The sequence below is a fragment of the Mauremys mutica genome, chromosome 1 (genome assembly GCF_020497125.1).
Source record: "Mauremys mutica isolate MM-2020 ecotype Southern chromosome 1, ASM2049712v1, whole genome shotgun sequence".
Taxonomy (NCBI): domain Eukaryota; kingdom Metazoa; phylum Chordata; order Testudines; family Geoemydidae; genus Mauremys; species Mauremys mutica.
Genome location: NC_059072.1, coordinates 51,000,532 through 51,019,725, shown reverse-complemented (window position 1 = coordinate 51,019,725; position 19,194 = coordinate 51,000,532). Strand labels below are relative to the sequence as shown.

The window sequence follows — 19,194 nt, the reverse complement described above, 5'->3', positions numbered from 1 at the left end:
GTCCCACACTAGTCTTTTTAATGTGTGAAAAAGACCCCCATTTATTTGCAAGCATGAAATTAAGGGTTCATTTCTTCAGCCTACAGTGAGATTTGCACAGCCTCATTTTCAAGATTTCACATTTATGATCTAAATAATCAGAAATAAACAGTGCGATAAAACCAGGTTTGTGTGGGAAAGAAATGTTGTGTCTTAAAAAAAGTTATCTGTTGTCTATTTATGTACTAAGAGGCTGAGTAAAGCACTTGAGTTTTACCAGAATTTTCCACGAGTGAATATTGTAGAAGATTCTATCTTTTACCTTATATCTACAGCAGTGGTGGATTAAGATTTATTGGGGCCCTGAGCACAAAGAACACTGCCCCCCCAATACTCCATTAAAAACAGAAATGTATAAAAATTGATACAAAGACTCCATTCAGTGTTTACACACTGCATTAATAATGAAGCAAGTCATATCCCAGTTCATTATGCCTAAATTAACTGCTCAGTTTTTCCACATAGAAAATGAAAATGGCTAGATATGATCCATAAGCATCACAAAAAGGTGTTCACTGCTAATTTGGACAACATTAATGTTACAAGAATCAGTCATTCGCAGGTCAACAAGTGGTTCTTTCATCTCCTCCAGTTTTCTTAAACCTGACCATTACGCACTGGAAGCCCATCACCAGGGCTGCAACTCTTGCTGGTGGCTGCTCTCACACTTTTTCCTAAAATACTTAACTTTAGAAAAGGCAAACAAATATGCATATATACATTTCCAAATCATTATAATTTATTTATGTACGGTTTTGAAGACTCAGTAATAAAAATAATATACAATTGTCTCTATTCTTTACTGGATTTAAACAGAATAGAAACATAAATAAGGTGCTTTGCACGTTCTTGTCTTTTTTGTTATTTGGTTGGCTTTTGTGGTTGCATTTATTTTTAGACTTGCTAGCTAGTAAGTCTGCTGCTGTGAAAAGTGACACTTGTATGTTAATATCACTTTTCACAGCCTCCCAGATAGCTACTAAGTCTGCTGTGAAAAGTGATATTAACAAACATACAAATATCACTTTTCACAGCAGACTTATTCAGCCCCAGCAAGCCCAGGGACAAATTAAGCCCTGGATGGGGAGGTGGATAGGGAGGCAGTGGGGGCTGGAGTGATGGCGGGGAATGGATAGGGAGCCGGGGGAGGCAGTGAGGGCCAGGGCAATAGGTGGGAGCGGCAAGGATATGGCCAGGGGCCAGAGCCCAAAATCCCATGGCCAGATCCTGGGCCCAAGCCTGAAGCCCTGCAGCCAGGGGATGGAGCATGTGGCTGGGGACTGAGAAGGCAGCAGGGGCCACAGGCGATGGGGGAGGGGTGATGAGCCTGGGGCCTGCGGCTGTGGGACAGAACCTGCCACCGTGAGGCTGAAGCCTGGGGCTGGAGAAGGCAACAGGGGCTATGGCAATGGCAGAGGGGTAAACCTGGGGCCTGAGCCCCCGCACCATGGCTGGATTCTGGGGCCCATGGCTAGACTTGGGGACTCCCAAATTGGCTGGGGCCCCTAGGAACAGACCCTGTGCGTTAATCTGCCACTGATCTAAAGTTATTTTTAACTAGAATATTAATTTAAATTATGTTAAATTCTACATAACCAACTACATCCCCAAATGGCAGAGAAATGATAGATACTACAGTGATGTGTGGTATAAGACCCTATGTAGAATAGAATAGCCTGTAGATACCTTAATGGCAGAATAAACACAATAATAATGTTTTCCTTGTCTGGACTAGCAGATCTGTGCCTTTTGATTTTTTCTATGAACATTTTTGCCTTTTGTAATCTTTATCCATAATTAACATTTTATTTATATTTCACTTCCATTGGATAACTATTGTACATTGTATTAAGAACATCAAGTTACATTTATAATTGCTTTATTAAATTATTGTATGTGTGCAGTGTTGGTCGCAGGATGTGAGACAAGATGATATAATGTGAGGTAAAATCTTTTATTGGACTGTTGGTGACAGAGATAAGCTTTTGAGTCACACAAAGCTCTTCTTCAGATCTGGGAAAGGTACTCCCAGTGTCACAGCAAAATGCAAGGTGGAACGGTTCTATGTCATATGTATACATCTTTTTAGATGCCTCCACCCTCTCTCATTCACAATTGCGTGGATTGCCTTTCCTTCCATTCATGTTCACATAATATCTCTGTGGCAATCCCATAGCAGAATATTAGTAGTTAAATATTCAATGTATTTTTAGCTGTCTTTAATGCGACATGGCAGCTGGATATGAGGAGAGCCAGCCTAGCATCCTGTGACCAGCCAACTCGTCTCCACCACCCTTCGGCACGTGTACTATAGTTGGGAACTGCTGCGTTATGGGGCTAAATTAAGACACATATAACAGCATGCTACAAGCCATGGAAAGGGGGGAAAGAAAGAGCGCTCTGTTCACCTCATTCTCAGTGCTATTCTCCTCCCCTTGGTGGGGAGGGGATTGTGCTGTGTGTGTTTCAGGAAGAGCCATTTTTACCATCTCTTCCCAGATCCATGAGCCCTAGCAGCACCAGAAGGCTCTGATCTGACCCAAGCGCCTCTGTGAGTCTCAGCCATGTTTTACACTAACCTCTCCTGCCGGGGCTGCACCATCCACTCAGCGGGTCAGACGGGGACACGCCTGTAGGGGGAAGCCGACGTGCGCTACACGGCGTCCTACCATAGCCCAGAGAGGCTGAGCCTACATTTCCCAGCATGCAATGGTGTCCTGGGATGCCCTTGCACACTACCAGCGCGGCCGCGGGAGGCTGTCCTTGTCAGCCTGAGGGAACTGGTGACCCCTTCGGGACTACACATCCCAACATGCAACGCGCTACCATGATCGGCACCAGGAGCGTATGAGTCACGAGTCCTGAAAACCAGAGCTGATCATTGGTCATATCCGGTTGACGTCATCTATGCGTCACTCTGCCCGCCTCCTTAGCCCGTTTGGCTATAAAAGCGGCGTCGACGCCGTCTCTTCGCCTTTAGCTCCAGGTGTCTGAGAGGAGAAAGATGCATCGATTTTGCTCACGGGCCTTCACGGGGATTTTTACCGCCACCACCGACTCGTCCTTCGCCTGCCTCCGTCAATCCCCTCCACTGCCTCGGTCCGGGAAGTCAGCCCCGCAGAGACGCTGTAGTAAAAAGCGCTCCTGCTCCTCCATCGGCTGATTGTCGCTGAGACCCGGGCGGGGGGGAACCGAGAGACCGAGACCCACAGAGGGGAGCCGCGCACCGCCGGTAGCCATGCCCAAGTCAAAGAAGCGAGGGAGCAACCACCAGCGCGGAGCAGGTAGGAGCCGCGAGGCATCCTGGGAGCCGCAGTTTTTGCCTGCGGCCTGTCCCAGTCTCTTCTGTTGGGCGCCGAGAACGAGAAACTACATTTCCCATGATGCGCTGGTGCTCGAGGGAAGGGGGGGTCTCGGCGGGTGGGGGGCAGCCGGGCCTCGGCCAGCGGAGCCGCCCTGTCTGGCTGTGCGGCCGGGCTTTGGGCGGGCGCCTCCTTGTAGGTTCTCCGGGCAGGCGGCACCTGCTCGCCCCCTTTCCCGGGGCCGCCTGAGGGAGCGGCCCTGTCTCCGCGGGGCTGACGGGAGCCTGGCTTGGAAACCGCCACCTCACACACCAGCGGACGCATGCGCACAGCCTGCTGCTGAGCTCGCGCGTCAGCCGCTTCTGCCCCGGGGCCGCGGGCGGCGAAGTGCGTGTCCCGCGCGGCGCCGGAGGCAGGGCCCCGAGGCAGCTGGGCCGGTCCCCCGCAGTGCGCTGGTGGCCCCTGAGCCGAGCTTGCCGTGCCCGGGGTCACCTCTGCGGAGCCAGCGAGCAGCTCCAGGGCTGGCGTCACCGCTAATGGCCTGGCGCAGCCACGGCACTGGCCAGCCGCCTCCGCCTGCAGCCTCGGGTCGCCGCCCTGGGGTTGGAGTGTGGCACGTGCCCTGTCGCCCGGGGCTGGGGCAGCTCGAGAAAATGCTCAGTGGGTTCCTCGGGCTCTTTATGTGCAGATCTGTCCCCCTGAATTAAGTGAGGGCGCCTGAGAGCTCTTGTTGCCAGGCTTCAGTTTCACTCTGGGAATGAAAGCTCAGTGTTCTGCCCCTCCAAAGCCCCAGGACATGGGTAAGGGCCTTGTTATGCCTGCTAGGAAGTGAGAGCTCCAAAATCGTCTGTTAGCTTGTGGTGAGGGACTTGATTATTGGGGGTTGTCAACTCACAGGGATTGTGGAGTTATGAATTGTTTAAAAACTTCCAGAAGGTGGGTGGACAGTGCATTTTATAATAATGATTGGAGATATACCTATCTCCTAGAACTGGAAGGGACCTTGAGGTCATTGAGTCCAGCCCCTTGCCTTCAGTAGCAGGACCAAGTACTGATTTTGTCCCAGATCCCCAAGTGGATTGAACCCTCAAGGATTGAACTCACAACCCTGGGTTTAGCAGGCCAATGCTCAAACCGCTGAGCTATCCCTCCCCCCTTTTCTGAAATTGGCTTCTCATCTTAATTTTCACTAAATTAGTGGTTCTCAGTCTTTTCCATGCTGAGACTGTGTAGGCATATGGGAGTGACAAGGTGGTCCTACTCCCAATATTTGTTTGGGGTTCATGACCCTCCATCTTGAGAATCCATGCACTAGATTGGGGTAGGCATGCAAGCTGATTTTCAGTGGCACTCACACAGCTTGCTGGGGCAACTTGGAAGCAGCTGATTTATGTGTAGTGACTACCAAATGTTAGTATGTGAATTTCATTCAATGTGCCTAATGTTCAAGGATATGGTAAGAACAGTGGAAATGAAGTGCTGCCTAAAGTAAATTGTAAATATTGTCTCAGGCTTTAGTCAGATTGAAAAACGGTTGATCTCAAATTGCAGTCAAAATCAACTGTATCAGTAAGGTAAACTTTCTCTGTGAAATTGAAAGGACAAACATTGAGTTTAGAGCATCCTGCAAATGAAACACCTAAATTACTGTGACTAATTTTCTCTGACAGCTTAAGTATGTATCTGTTCCACTGTTTCCAGCAGCCCTTCAGCATCAGATTAAGGAATAATTGCTGTTACCTTTTGCCTAAAAATGGCAAAGATCATCAGTTTGCTTATACCATAAAAAGAGACAGGATAAAGATGGACATTTGAGTGAAGTTGCAATTTTTATGTTAACATTGACTTCACTACAGCACACACTGGATATATGTGCCACAGAACTCCACGCATCAGCCCTGTAGATTTTTATTCTGGAAACATTCCAGAGGTAAGCCATAGCACACACTGAGTAATTTGAGGAAATGGCAATCATTATTTAATAACTTCTTAATGTCTGTAGGAAAGAAGCAAGTTCAAAACCTGTTGGCAATTCAAAAATTCTGCAGCCATCTCCAGGGTCTTTGTTGCTTAAAGGACTTTTTCAGGCATCTTCCTAGTTATGAAAGATTCTTGGAACTCAGTGTCTGCATTTTCAACATTTAGGTGACTTGTAAACAATGTATTATATAAACAAGGACTTTGCTCAAACATCATGTATATTATACAGGAATTCTAGAGGCACTAAACTTCCAAAAACAATTGGAGGTTTTGGGGACTTGACAGGTTACAGGCTTTCACTGCTGTTTGTGGAAGTCTGGCTTGAGCTGCTAATAAAGCTGGAATTGAACAAGAACAAAATTGGGAGGGGGGAAAGGAGCCTATAGAAACTTGGTTCTTGACATAAAATATGAAGGTCTGGGTTGAACCAAGACTAAAGAAGGCTTAAATGGGGCTGGAACATAATCCTGAACTCTGTCATCCTCCTTGTAACATTAAGACTGGATGTTTTACTTAGATAGCACTACTGCAATACAAAAAAAGAATCATGTAAGGAAAGTCATGGATTGTACAGCCTGCTCAGCATCAGTCAGATTTGTATTTAGTGCACTTAGCTGGGTTTGCTTAGCTGAAATCTTGTAATATGCTAGGTGCTGAAGAAACAAGCTGCAATGAACTACATAATGAGTTGCATTTTGTGTCGTAGATCTCTTGGGTATTTTCACTGCCTTTTTTCAAGGAAAAAAGTGAAGGGTTGGTTTTGGGAAAATCGCAACAGCCTTATCCACCATGAATGCAACCCCCCTTTGCATGCATTGGCATGGACAGCACTCTGTGCCTATACCAAAAGCATATTTCTAGTTGGCACGTCTCAGTGTTGCCATTTACATGTTCCATGAGCAGCAGATATTGGGTTCTTGGTGTACTGTATTTCCAGATGTATCCAGGCCACTCTGTGGCAAACGCATCTCCAACATTTTCACAATTCCTTCTGTTGAATGAGTAAATTTTGCCATCGCATTAGTGTATTTGATGGTGCTCTGCCTTGGTATGTAAAGGACTATTGTGTATGTTTCAATATGTATAAAATATTCTCAGGCAAAATTTTAAAAGGCTGTAGGGTTGCTTCAGGGCTTCACCCATCCAAAATGTTCATACTTTTCATAGTGTAAGGGCAGAAGGGACCCTTATATCATCTAGTTTGGTGTCCTGTATATCACAGGCCACTAAATTTCATCAAATTGCCCAAAAACTTCTTTAGTTAAGGTACATTTTCCAAAATGGCATCTTTTATTGATGTGAAGATATCCAGAGATGCAGGATCCACCAGTTCCCTTAGTAGGTTGTTCAGTGGTTAATCCACTGTTTAAAAAACCAATTGTACCTTATTTAATTTTTATTAAAATAGAATTAAAAAAACAAGGAAATTCGGCTATTTTTGACTGTGGACGTTGTATCTGTGTGAACAGAATACATTTGCTAAATGTAGACATGTGCTGTTTGAAAGCCCAATCAAATACAATAGCTAGACACAGCCTTGTCTGAAGGTGTTGCTCCTCCGTAATTCTAAATTCCACCAGTACACTGAATACTCTGTATCATATCTTTTCATTATTTCTGGTATAAATCTGTGTATATGTAGTTTTTAAGCCTAGGAAAGTATTCCCTGAACACCTTTTTATATCCTGGACCCCTAAGTAGGGCCAGGAAGAGATGGAAGAAGGGATCTATAGGGAGGAGAAACAAACTTTGACATGGTAGTCCCTTATTTCTCCCTACTTTTTGCGTGGGGTCAGGGAGAACAGGGGGCAGGGCAGCAATATATGGATCTGCAGTGTTTTCCAAATATGGAAGTAGTCACTAAAGTGTTTTTTTTAAGGTGGTCAGCACAGAAATGTGCAGCCTTTCAGTGATGAGGATGCATCAATTGAGACTATGAGCCACTGCAGTGGCTTCAGTGATCCTGCTAGCTTCACTGAAGAAGGTATGTTTTTGATTTTGATCTATGCATCTTATGCAAATTTCTTTAGAAACAAAATTGATGTTTCTGACACATGCCTCTTATCTACTCTTATAAAACAGTGCAGTAATCTTTAAAATAACCAAAAATTTGGGATTCTCAGGGCATTACTGACCCCCATTACTATAGCTATTTGAAGAGGTACCCATTAAAGTATTTACAGATAAATGTACAACATGTTTTGTAAGACTTTTAAACCTCCCATGGTTTCTTTATTCTGTGAGTATACCATGCTAATTTCTAAAGCAAAGTTTAGATTTAATTAGAAATTGATAATGCCTTTATTCAGATGTAACTTTTACCACCTGTCTCAGGAACAGTAAGAGGACCTAAGACATCAGCCCTCCTGCATTCATGACACTGCTTCATGCTGAAATCTATATGTACAAACTCCTCAGTCAGAATTGATTGGCTGCTAAAATCGAATTCTTTTCCATTATGTCAATCGGATATAACCAGGTTCCACTCATGGGTGTCATTCTACTCCTGTAATATCCCACATTTGTTGCTAAGGTCCCTGTTACCTGAAAAAAGGTGGATGTTATTGATTTAAATACAGTAATCAGTTTCTCATACTATAAATTTCTAATGATCTAAACATGAACATTGTAATGTGCATTAGGATTAAATTATCTTGTATACATTAGGACCTGAAGTCGATGAAGAAGCAACTCAAGAAGACTTCGAGTACAAGTTAAAGGGATTCATTGACCTTACCTTGGACAAGAGGTATAGGGTGTTTGGAAACAATGCACTTAAGCACCACCAATCTTCGCTTGACTTCTCTCATACAAATTAGTGATGTGTTGCTGCCCCATAGAAACTTAACCTATCTTTATTTCTGTTGCATAGTTACTAAAATCAGTTTAGCAATCCACACTGGGGGCTTGATTCTCCTCTCCTATGAATCAGGAATAGCTGCCCTGGAGTCAGTGGTGTTTGATGTAAACTAGAGAAGTAGGCCTGGCTTTTTTTTACTAATACAAATTTAAAATGCTTGTGTATTGTCAGATCATGTGCGTTTTTCAAGTGAATTGGTCTTGCAAAATTGTTTGCCTCAGAAAGGCAACTTAAATTAATTATACGCAATGTCAACATGATAAAGGATAGGTGAGTTTATTTCTGGGCTGGTAAGCTACCGTGAGTTTTGCAGTACTGCATTAAGCATATGCCACAGCCTTCAACGAAATTTTTTACCCCTGTGCATTCTAGCTGAGGAAAGAGGTGAAGGAAAATAAACCAAGCTGTAAATGAGGAGTTGGTCTGCCCAGGAGATTTGTTCAACAACTGTACTAAATGTTTCTACTTAATTCATAGGACTTCTGTAGATTTTGACAGCACCAGGTAGATGTGTAATGTACACTGCTATAAAAGTGTACTAAAGCAAAGCCTTCAGCTTTAGCTTACATGAAAACTTATTTGTATCAATCTCTATTCCTCCAACAGTGCGAAGACAAGACAAGCAGCTCTTGAAGGTCTTAAAAATGCTCTGACTTCTAAAATACTATATGAATTTATCCTGGAAAGGAGAATGACTTTAACTGATAGCATTGAACGCTGCATAAAGAAAGGTAATAAATGCTTGTACGGTACTGGAAGGTAACAGAACTATAGGATAGGGACTGATTTGTCATACTACTGTAGTGTTAACTGATGTGATGAGACTTTGTAGTATTTTACAGAAAATTTTAGTAGATCCACATACATTTGTTAGCTAAGCTTCTCTTGTCCTAAGTTAGATGTTAGTGAGCATTTATTGCTCTTTGATCATTGAGCTACAAAATTACATTGCTTCCTTCCTGTTGGCTGGAATTAGTGACAACCTAGTACCATTTCCAGTGCTGTTTTCTTCATTTGGGTTTTGTTTAAGATACAGCATGCTTCATTGCTGGATCTCCCTTTACAAGCCTCTAAACAAATGTGTGATTCAGTGCAGGATAAAATCCGCAGGTGATCACTCAATGTATTTCCTTATTCTGTAGGTAAGAGTGATGAACAGTCCGCAGCGGCAAGGCTGGCATGTCTTCTCTGTGTGCAGTTGGGGTCGGGAATTGAAAGTGAAGAAATCCTTAAGACCCTTGGACCAGTTCTCAAGAAGATAATCTGTGATGGAACAGCTAGTATCCAGGCTAGACAGGCTGTAAGTATAAAACGTACTGGGCTATAGAAGAGAGGTAGTACAACAGTTTAAAGCTTTGGTACTTTGCTCTTTCCTTTGCTGCCAAAATACAGACTACTTCACTAGTGTGTTAATGCAAGCCTATAATTTAATTCCTGCACTAATGTACACAGGTGTTGGGCTGCCAGAAGCTTTCATTGATGGCATGAGATTTGAGAATTGGTGTTACACTCATTGGCTTGAAAGAGTTGCATGTTGATGTTCACTTAACCTGAAACTTCAATTTCTGCACTTATCATTCTTTTCAGTACCAAAGCATTTTTTGTCCGTCAGAGCAGTGTTCTGTGGAAATTGGGGCACCATGTAAAGTATCTTGGTTCCTTTGTGCTTTTGTGCTTTTTCCATCCCAAAACTCTGGTTACATCTTATGATGTGACTAGGCATTGGTCAGTCAGTTCTTCCTTCAGCTTGGACTGTTAATATCTCTGTCCTGGACTACATTATCAATATGACTCCTACCATGAATTAGTGCATGGTCCTTTCACTTCTAGAATTCCTCTTGCATTGCTTGTCCACTAGGATTATTTTAAATGTTTCCTGAAACAGTATACTGAGTCCACAAATATTTATGCAAGTTGTAAAACTTGTGGGATAGGTATAATTATACCTAGCAGAAAAGTGTGTAAAACTGCATGTAGTCCTCAAGTCAAGGGTCCCTTTTTGGTAGGGATGGTAGCCTCAAACCCAAGTACAGAGAATCCACCTGTATCTGTTCTTATACCTATCAAACTTTTAATTAAAAGCCCCTTCAAAGCAGTAGCCATTGCTGCTAATGATACTGGGTTTTTCTGTAACTTTAGTGTCGTGGGTTTGTTGAGTTAAATTGAACTAGCTCTTGCATTCACTCTCGTACAACTGGTTTGCTTGTTTTGTTTTGCTCAAGTAGTGTTGAAACAAAAGTTTCTAGCTTGACTATGGTTGCATCAAAGCATAACTGAAACATTGCTTTAAAACTAAAGCAGCCCTAGTATTTAATACAGGTGTTTAAGAGGAGCTTGAATTGCCCTTTAGGTGTTAGAAATTGATACCCACAAGAAACTGGAAAAACGTACCACATCGAGTTGGTGAAACTATACATAGAGTAGACCCTTAAAATGCTGTTAATCAGAATTCAGGAAAATCCTTCCCACAGCAGTGAGTAGATGCCAGCCATCCCTTTTATTTCATTGTGAAACTTGTAGTTCACAGTAGTGAGCTTTTACTAGCTCTTCTAATTTAGCTAGTCAAGTGAAAGGCAGGCTATATACAGTTCTTGTAACAGCTCAGTCTGGCAATGTATTTAACTTTGTTTAGAGGTACATACATAATCAGAAGTGCAAATACTTATGCAGAGCAGCATATGTTGTAAAGCGGGCCAGATATAGCTATGAAGTAAAAAAGCCAAAAATATGAGGGAAGAGTTCATTCTGCTTAAGGAATGGTTCCATGGGCACTCAACATAGAACTTAAATACTTAGTTACTCCAACTGCTTGTATAAATAAGACCAGAGTTTAAAATTTTGGAATCTTGTCAGGTCTGGTAGAATCAACATAAACTATGAAATACTGACTTGTTTTACTTCTCTTCCACCTCTAGTGTGCAACCTGCTTGGGAGTTTGCTGTTTCATAGTCACTGATGATATTACTGTAAGGATAAACACTTAACCCTTTATCAAGTTTTACACAAATTTTAATAATTGAATTTAGCCATTTACACTGTGTTTTTTTTAAAACCAGGAACTGTATTCAACTATGGAGTGTCTGGAAAACATATTCACAAAATCATATCAGAGAGAGACACACACTAATGGCATTTCTAGCACCCACAACACAGTGCTTCACATCAGTGCACTTTTAGCATGGACTCTGTTGCTGACCATCTGCCCAGTGAGCGAAGTGAAGAAAAAACTTGAAATGTATGTTCCTTTCCTGGAAGGCAACTTTTACAATGAACTGTTATTTTGCTTTAATGTTGCTTTATTGCAAAAATTGCTCTTTACAGATTAATAAAATGTAGCTCTTTTTTTCCTAGGCACTTACACAAACTTCCAAACTTATTATCTTGTGATGATGTCAACATGAGAATTGCTGCTGGAGAAACACTAGCTCTTCTGTTTGAACTGGCACGAGAAACAGAAGCTGTAAGTATAATGGATTTAGCTGTAACAGGTTTCTTGCATTGAGATTGTTGCAAACTAAACACCATGGTATGTAATGCTATTTCACATACCATCCCTAATTCCAGAGGACCATCTCTTACAATCTAGTTGTATCTGTCTGCACATTCTTGGTGGGAAAGTTGCATATAAACACTCCACAACTTAAAATAATGAAGAAAAATGTATCTAAACGGTAGAATGAAATTAGGTAAGCACACTAGAGCAGGGATCAGCAACCTTTGGCACGTGTCCCAGGCCACCTCTTCCTGCAGCCCCCATTGGCCTGGGATGGCGGACTGCGGCCAGTGGGAGCTGCAATTGGCTGACCCCGTGGACGCTGTAGGTAAACAAACTGTCCCGGCCTGCCAGGGGCTTACCCTGGTGGGCCACATGCCAAAGGTTGCTGATCCCTGAACTAGAACTACTCCAATTAAAACAAGCTTACTTGTGCTAGCCCTCCCATTATCTTCCTGTGATAACTTCAGGGCTGCTGGAATGCTAGTCGATAAAATCTGATACTGACATCTAAACACTTTTTTAAAAAGAAAAAACTGCAAAGAAAAGAAATGTAGATTAGCATCTTGTACCCCAACAAACCATGGTGAGGGGGGCATTTAGTACAGACTCTTATCCTTTTCAGCTTCCCCAAATCTGCCAGTTCCAGGGGCTTCCAGAAAGCATTGCTGTGTGTTGCTAGTTGCAATGCACTCTTGAGTTTAGACAGTATCTTGAGTGGGAGGCTTTCCATTTCCTTATGTTGCCTCAAAGGGAGTACCCAATGATGAAGAGATTGATAAAACATCATTATGTTTCTTGGCATCTGAAAGTAGATTAATGCATTTTGCCAGTTGCAACTTTGGAGTAAGACTTTTAAGGCATTAATTACATATTTATGTTGTGCTACTGAGGTTGTGACTGGTATTTTCCTTGTGATTCACCTTTGCACTGGATGGTTAGATATTTTAAGTAACTTGTAATTTGTCTTTTAATGTTGCCTGACAACACAGACTTAATCTGTTTTGTTGCCCTTTGGTGTAATGTGCCTTATTAACTTAACTGTTTTTTTGACAGCATTGAAGAAAATAGTCTCCAATTATCCATGGGCACAGCTTGGGAGGGCTGCCAGAAGGGCTCCTGGCAAAGCACATCAGCCTTGACCAAGCTAGAACATGGTCTGAGAGGGAAGGGTAACACATGAGTCAGGATACCAAGCACAGTAACTTCACATGTACCTAAATTGTGCTGCTTTTTGTAGTGCTTCTAAATACAGGAGGTATTTGGTTGCAAGATCCTAGCTATTGAAGCCTACTTTGAAAGGGCTTGACAGTGAAAGTGAAGCTATTAGGCCTGGCACGATGAGTCCAGAGCTTGAACTCTTCTTCACTTGGACTGTGGCTGCAAGTGACTGAAATTTTGGTTTGAATTTAGCTGGCTTTGATTTAAATAGTATAAATCTGCATTCTTTAAGATGTTAAAGGAAGTGTTTTAAGAAAAGCACTTCAGTTCATATGCAAGTTACCCAGTTCAGCGGCTTGTATAACTGAGGCTCCTAGGCACTACTGTATTTAATAGCTGTCTTCTGTGTGTTTCTATTTCTTTGTCATGATAATTTTTTAATCTTATTTTACCTCAGTGTCCTCCTAGTCTGCCCCATATAACGTACCACACAAATATACTTAGTATCATCTGATTCTGTGATTAAGTTGGTAAATTTAAGAGTGAATACTGCATGTAGTTTGAAAGAATGAATGCTAAATAAGGGCAAGGAATGTAGTAAAAATATTTGCATGAATGGGAGTGGTGTAGATAAGATTAGCATCAGATGGGTTACAGGGTCATTGTGAGAACCCTTCTGTCACAAATTCTGCTTATTATACAAGCCACTGAATTGGGTAATTTACATATGAACTGAAGTGCTTTTCTTAAAGGAAGTGTTTTAAGATCTTAAAGCCTCAGTTAAGGTGCAGGGTTCTATTGTTTTAGGCATAGTTAAAAAATTAAGATGGTCCATGCCACAAATAGCATGCTATCAAAGTAAAACTATCATTTGAAAGAGTAATGTAAATAATGTGGAATCAGTAAAATGACAAAACATTTTATGCACTTGTAATTGGTTAGGAATTAATCTGGCCTCCATAAACTGTTCTAATATTTTTTTTAAGAATAAGTCTGAACTCCCCTTTGTAAACCCTTTCCAAAACTTAATTTAACAGTAATAAATGGCATTAAACATCCTAAGTCAAATGTCAGCATCTCTGCAATCCACCCCAAAACTTACTTAGCCTGTGCCAGTAAGCAGCTCCTCGACTCCAAGTGCCAGAGAGCATGTCCAGAGGGTTAACAAATCTAGGCATTAGCAGGCCAAGTGGGGAGTTTGTTCCATAATCCAGGGGCCTCACAAGAGACCTTGTTGGCGGCTGCTTTCATATTGAGGGATCTCCACATTGAATGCTTCAGCTGACAACTGTCCCAGCAGGTGCAAACAGGTCACACTTGGGTAACTGGACCCTGATCACTTAACTTTTCAAGTACAGTTAACATATTTTACCTTATAAATGCATCGTGATCGAAATGACAAACAGTATTGTGGGAAAAGTTGATGTATTACCACTTAGAAAAATGGTGGAAAGACCAGAAACTGAAATATCTCCTTTTGTCTGGCTAGGATTTCTTTTATGAAGACATGGAACTTTTAACACAGAAACTAAGGGCCCTGGCTACAGATGGAAACAAGCACCGTGCCAAAGTGGACAAAAGAAAGCAGCGCTCTGTCTTCAGAGATGTCTTGCGAGCAGTAGAGGTACTCTTGATTACTTTGAAAATACTCATCTGTAAAGCAGAATGGTAATCAATTTATAAAACAGTTGTATGAACACTAGACCATTGACAAATCCTTCTTACAATTTTAGATGAATTTTAAACATAAGCTCCAAATAACTTCAATTTTCAGGTTCTTAACTTTTTAAGAATAAAGGCAGGATTAGTGTTAACTACATCTTTCAAAGGTTCATGGTTAGTAATCTAAAAAGGATCCAAAGGTTAACTAAAGTACCTCATTTTTAGATTGGAAATACAAACTTAACTTCCATATTGGATATATGATTTTCTATAAAATGGATAAAACATTGCAATATGAATGTTAAGTGCCCCTTTATTTAATATATTGAGTTTTTGCTGTGAGACTTGTCCTTGACTGCCAAACTCTGATTTTTCTGAATTATGGAATTGTTCTAAAATCTATCAGTTCATTAGCAGGATTACTGCCTTGCAGTATAGACAAGAACCAGCTTGCATTATTCAGCTGTTGTGTGGATTCAGTTTATAATTGCTCCACTCCAAGGGCTTAAATAATTGTCCTTTACAGCATATCTCTGTGCTTAGATTAACATTGCTGTAGAGAACACTACAGAATATCATTGCTAAAAGCTCTGGACAGTAACTTTCAGCTCTTCACCAACAAAATGTTCAAAAGTCATTAAGCCACATAAGTTTGACTTTATGTAACAAATCATGAACTTACATTTCGTTGGTAAGTTAGATGATACTTGAATCTTTAACTGGGCAAAATCGGGTCAGTACCAGCTAAATGGAATATCGTACTTTCAAACAGTCAAAAGTTCTCAGCGGTAAACGTAGTTCTGAGAGAAATTAACTGCTAATAGGATGGGATGCTTACACTGTGTCAGGAGTAATTGCCAGTTACATGAATACAGAAGAAGGTGACTTGGTCACTAACAGCCCCAAAAAATGAATTAGAGAACGTTCTTTACTTAAGGTCTTATATTGGCACCCATACTTGCATTATCTGAAATGAATACCCATAAGTATGGTTTGCATCAAAATACAGCATTTTAAAGGGAGTTATAAAATTTCCTTTTCAACAATGTTAAGACCTTGCCTGGATCTTTAAAGATCCACTGAGACCTGACTAATTTACAGATGCAAACCAAGTGAACCAAATCCCATGGACAGAGCCCATATCAAGTGAACATTTCTTTTGATCATCTACTTACGTATTCATACTTACATCATTGTCCCTTCTAATGTTACCTGTAGCAGCATCAATGGTCTTAAGGTTCAGTCCTGCATCAGCCTGTGCAGTAAAATCAGCAATTGTGCTATACGTGCATAGTAGATTACTTTACAGAATAAATTATTCTTGTCCTTATTTTGTGTAGGAGCACTCAGTGAAAGGAAAACTACACTAGTTCTTAACATGCATAAGCTTTCTAAATAACGTCTGTCTGCATAGGACCTTCTCTAAATCAGGGGTTTTGGTAATGTAGTTTTCATGTTTTGTCTTGTTTTTTGGACAGGAGCGTGACTTCCCTACAGAGACTGTCAAATTTGGACCTGAGCGCATGTATATTGACTGCTGGGTTAAGAAACAAACATATGATACCTTCAAGGAGATTCTGGGATCAGGGATGCAATATCATTTGCAGGTGACCTGTTGTTTTCACACAATTTCCTGTCTGGCCACTTGAGTAATTATTGCCTATTTGAAATTATCTTGTTTTCTATTGGAATTTAGCCAGTAATTTGTTAAAGATGTTTCCCAATTTAAGAATAAAGCAACATGTCTTGAATTATAGTTATGGTAAACTGGTTCTAAAGTAACTGTCTATTTTTCATTCAAACTTTGTAAAGAAGACTAAGGGTTTTTTACACTGGACCAGATTATCGAGTGTGATCGATCATGCCCATTACAGAAGGGAAATCACTTCTGGTGTGGTTTACACCAGCCCACGCCAGTGTGGGTAATATGGCATCGAGGTCAGGGCATTGCAGAATCAGGAGGCTGTAATTGGCTCCGACAATTCCTGTACTGAGCATTGATTGTCTGATGCAAGCAAGAATTGAGCCCTGATTATTTATAATAAAATGGTGGGGGGCAGAATTCAACAAGTGTAAATTACTTGTATGGACTCAGTGTTATGTAATTTGAATCTAAAGATTAAAGCTGCTACAGTATTCAGTATAGAACCTTGGTTATTGATGTGTTAATTTTTTTTACTCAGTCCAATGAGTTTCTTCGGAATGTGTTTGAACTTGGACCACCAGTAATGCTTGATGCTGCAACACTTAAAACAATGAAGATATCCCGTTTTGAAAGGGTATGTTATCACATCTTATCTGTCACTTGCACTTACCCTGTTATCATATTCCCTTTGGGAATTAAATAACATTCAAAATCTGAACAGTTGAACAGCTGCCATTTTATAGTCAACCTGCTACAAAAGTTTTAATGAAAAATGGTTGTTCTGGGGTGCTTCACAAACGCAATCTGTCCTGGACCGAGTTTTAGGTTCACTCTTGTGACTGAGCTAGTAATGAGACCTGTATACACTTGGACACCTTTTGCGTGGGGGTACAGCACTTGCTTCTGTTCCTAGATGGTCCTGAGATGTTACACTGGAGTGAGACAAACTTGGTAGGGGAATTAACTCTAACTTTAAAGCTTAAATGACTGACACTGCGAGAATTTGCTGTGCATTGAGGATAGTATGTAGTCCTAAATCATTCCTTGGCATATGGACCATAGTTAAAAATTTAATTTTGTCCTTTTCACAGAATGAGTAACACTTGTTTGGGAGCCTTGAAGAAATAGTCAGATTTGTTAAATGTTAGAAGCCAGACAAGGAGTAAAACTTTCAAAAGCACCAAGTCGCTTCCAGTGAAATTTAGGAACTTAAGGTCCTTTCATTGAGACTTAGACTCCTGAATGCCTGTCATCTTTTCTATTTTGAAAAATTTTAGATCTTGTTTCCATATGGTGAAACTTATGCTTATCTAGTGGCAGTTCTCCTTTAATCTGTTTGTTAGGTCATTATGTACTAAAATCGTGGAACCTATGACCTTCCTTTAATATAAAATTTGTATTAATTTTGTACCAATCTAATATTTAAATCATTTAAAATCCTTTACATCCTAATTATGTAAAGAACCTAAACTAGTTTAGGCATAGATATTTCAAACATCTGACTAAATCTTATCTTTCACTTTGTAGCACTTGTACAACTCTGCAGCATTCAAGGCTCGAACAAAGGCTAGAAGCAAATGTCGCGACAAAAGAACAGATGTGGGTGAATTTTTCTAAATCTTCCATGTGGGATCCGAGGTTGAAGACTTTCATAATTTCATAATTTTCTATAAATTGTTGTAACCTTGAAATTTGAGATTTAATTTATATATCCACATAGCTTAGACTTCACTGCACAGGGATAATATCTAATGTATATCTGTAAATGTTATGCATGTTATTGCTTTAGGTGTGTGTGTGTGTGTGTATATAGGATCGGTTGGTCTACAATTGGATGGAAATGTAACTTGTAACACTTATGCAGGATCAAAATCACTCATGAATTTGGTAAATATACCAATGATTCAGTTGTTAAATGGTGCTGAAAGCTATATGTATTAAACTGCCAAAATTGTCTGACCCAGCTCATCTTGGATTGGTGTTAATACAGCAATGAAATTGCATAGAAGAGCAAGTCGTCTTGATAAGAAGAGTAGAGTACCAGGACAAACATGCCTCTGGAAAAGCTGCTATTTCTTTATGATCAATTATACCCTGTAATTTTAATACTTTTTTAAACTGGCTGATGGACTGACAAATGGCACAAGATATGACCTTACTATACTGTACCAGTGCCATGAAGTCCTGCTGTTGGCACTTAAAATGAAGTAGTAAATAACATAAACATACTTGACTACATTTAACTTTAAAAGTGGTGACACATTTTACTAATGCTTGTATAAGACTGTTCCATCTTCGGAATAAAAATCTTTCTCACTGAAGTCTTTTCAGATGTGGTTGTTATACACCTTGTCTAAAAGTAAATGAGATCAGATAACCGCACACTTAGTTTTTTCATTTTATCACTAGAAATGATATAGTAGCTATAAAATATATTATAAAAGTATGCTTCACACAAAGCTAGCATTGGCATGACCTGACTTCAGGATTGAGTGCTCAAACTTAGTCTGACAGCTCAATCATAACTCTGTCCACTCAATCTTATGCCTTAAATGTGTTTAACTTGTCAACTTGGAGGATCCAGGGGAATGTCAGTAAGGTCAGCTGTATGATTATATACCTTTTTTCTGTAAAATATGGTGCTTACAGTAGCAGGCCAGATGCTTTACAGAATCCTAGTCATGCTAATACTGTGGAAACATTCATGTGGTTATCAAGTGAAGTTCATCTTACCTAAAGAAATAATGGAAGAAAGATGAGGAATGGCAAAGAGAACTCCCATCAACTGCCTTCATTACATTCATCTGCTATAGAGTAACATGACTGGTGTTCAAACCATCATTCAATTAGATAGACGCAAATTTAGCTCTAAATTCTGACCCAACTTGCCTTTGCAAGAATTCATTAACACTTAGGGCAGGCTTGCATTAAACCTGTGCTGTTATAATGTCTTAGGAGTGGCACCCCCAGGTTTTAGGTGAGGCTCTGCTCCTAGCCCCCCTTCTCGGGTCCTGTCTGCTGGCCTGCACTAGGTGCTCCACTCCTGGCCCTG

General features: G+C 40.8%; 1 protein-coding gene across 2 annotated transcripts; it reads left to right on the top strand.

Annotated features, from left to right (window-relative positions):
- Positions 1-3,007: 3,007 nt before the first annotated feature.
- On the top strand, positions 3,008-18,463 carry IFRD1 (interferon related developmental regulator 1). 2 transcript variants are annotated; one of them, XM_045031781.1, is made up of 12 exons: positions 3,008-3,323; positions 7,201-7,305; positions 7,989-8,070; positions 8,788-8,912; positions 9,324-9,481; positions 11,097-11,147; positions 11,238-11,416; positions 11,533-11,641; positions 14,325-14,459; positions 15,976-16,104; positions 16,681-16,776; positions 17,670-18,463. In XM_045031781.1, exons 1-12 carry the CDS (start codon positions 3,278-3,280, stop codon positions 17,757-17,759), a joined length of 1,305 nt encoding a protein of 434 aa, XP_044887716.1. In that variant the 5' UTR covers positions 3,008-3,277; the 3' UTR covers positions 17,760-18,463. The 2 variants fall into 2 exon arrangements, with proteins under 2 accessions (XP_044887716.1, XP_044887725.1); XM_045031790.1 differs by lacking the exon at positions 3,008-3,323 and adding an exon at positions 5,050-5,271.
- The last annotated feature ends 731 nt before the right edge of the window (positions 18,464-19,194 follow it).

Excerpts from the sequence above, each read along its gene's own strand:
- IFRD1 (XM_045031781.1), top strand. The coding sequence starts at position 3,278 with ATGCCCAAGTCAAAGAAGCGAGGGAGCAACCACCAGCGCGGAGCAG. Across the intron at positions 8,913-9,323 it reads TGAACGCTGCATAAAGAAAG|GTAAGAGTGATGAACAGTCC; the intron begins GTAATAAATGCT and ends CTTATTCTGTAG. Across the intron at positions 16,777-17,669 it reads AGATATCCCGTTTTGAAAGG|CACTTGTACAACTCTGCAGC; the intron begins GTATGTTATCAC and ends TTCACTTTGTAG.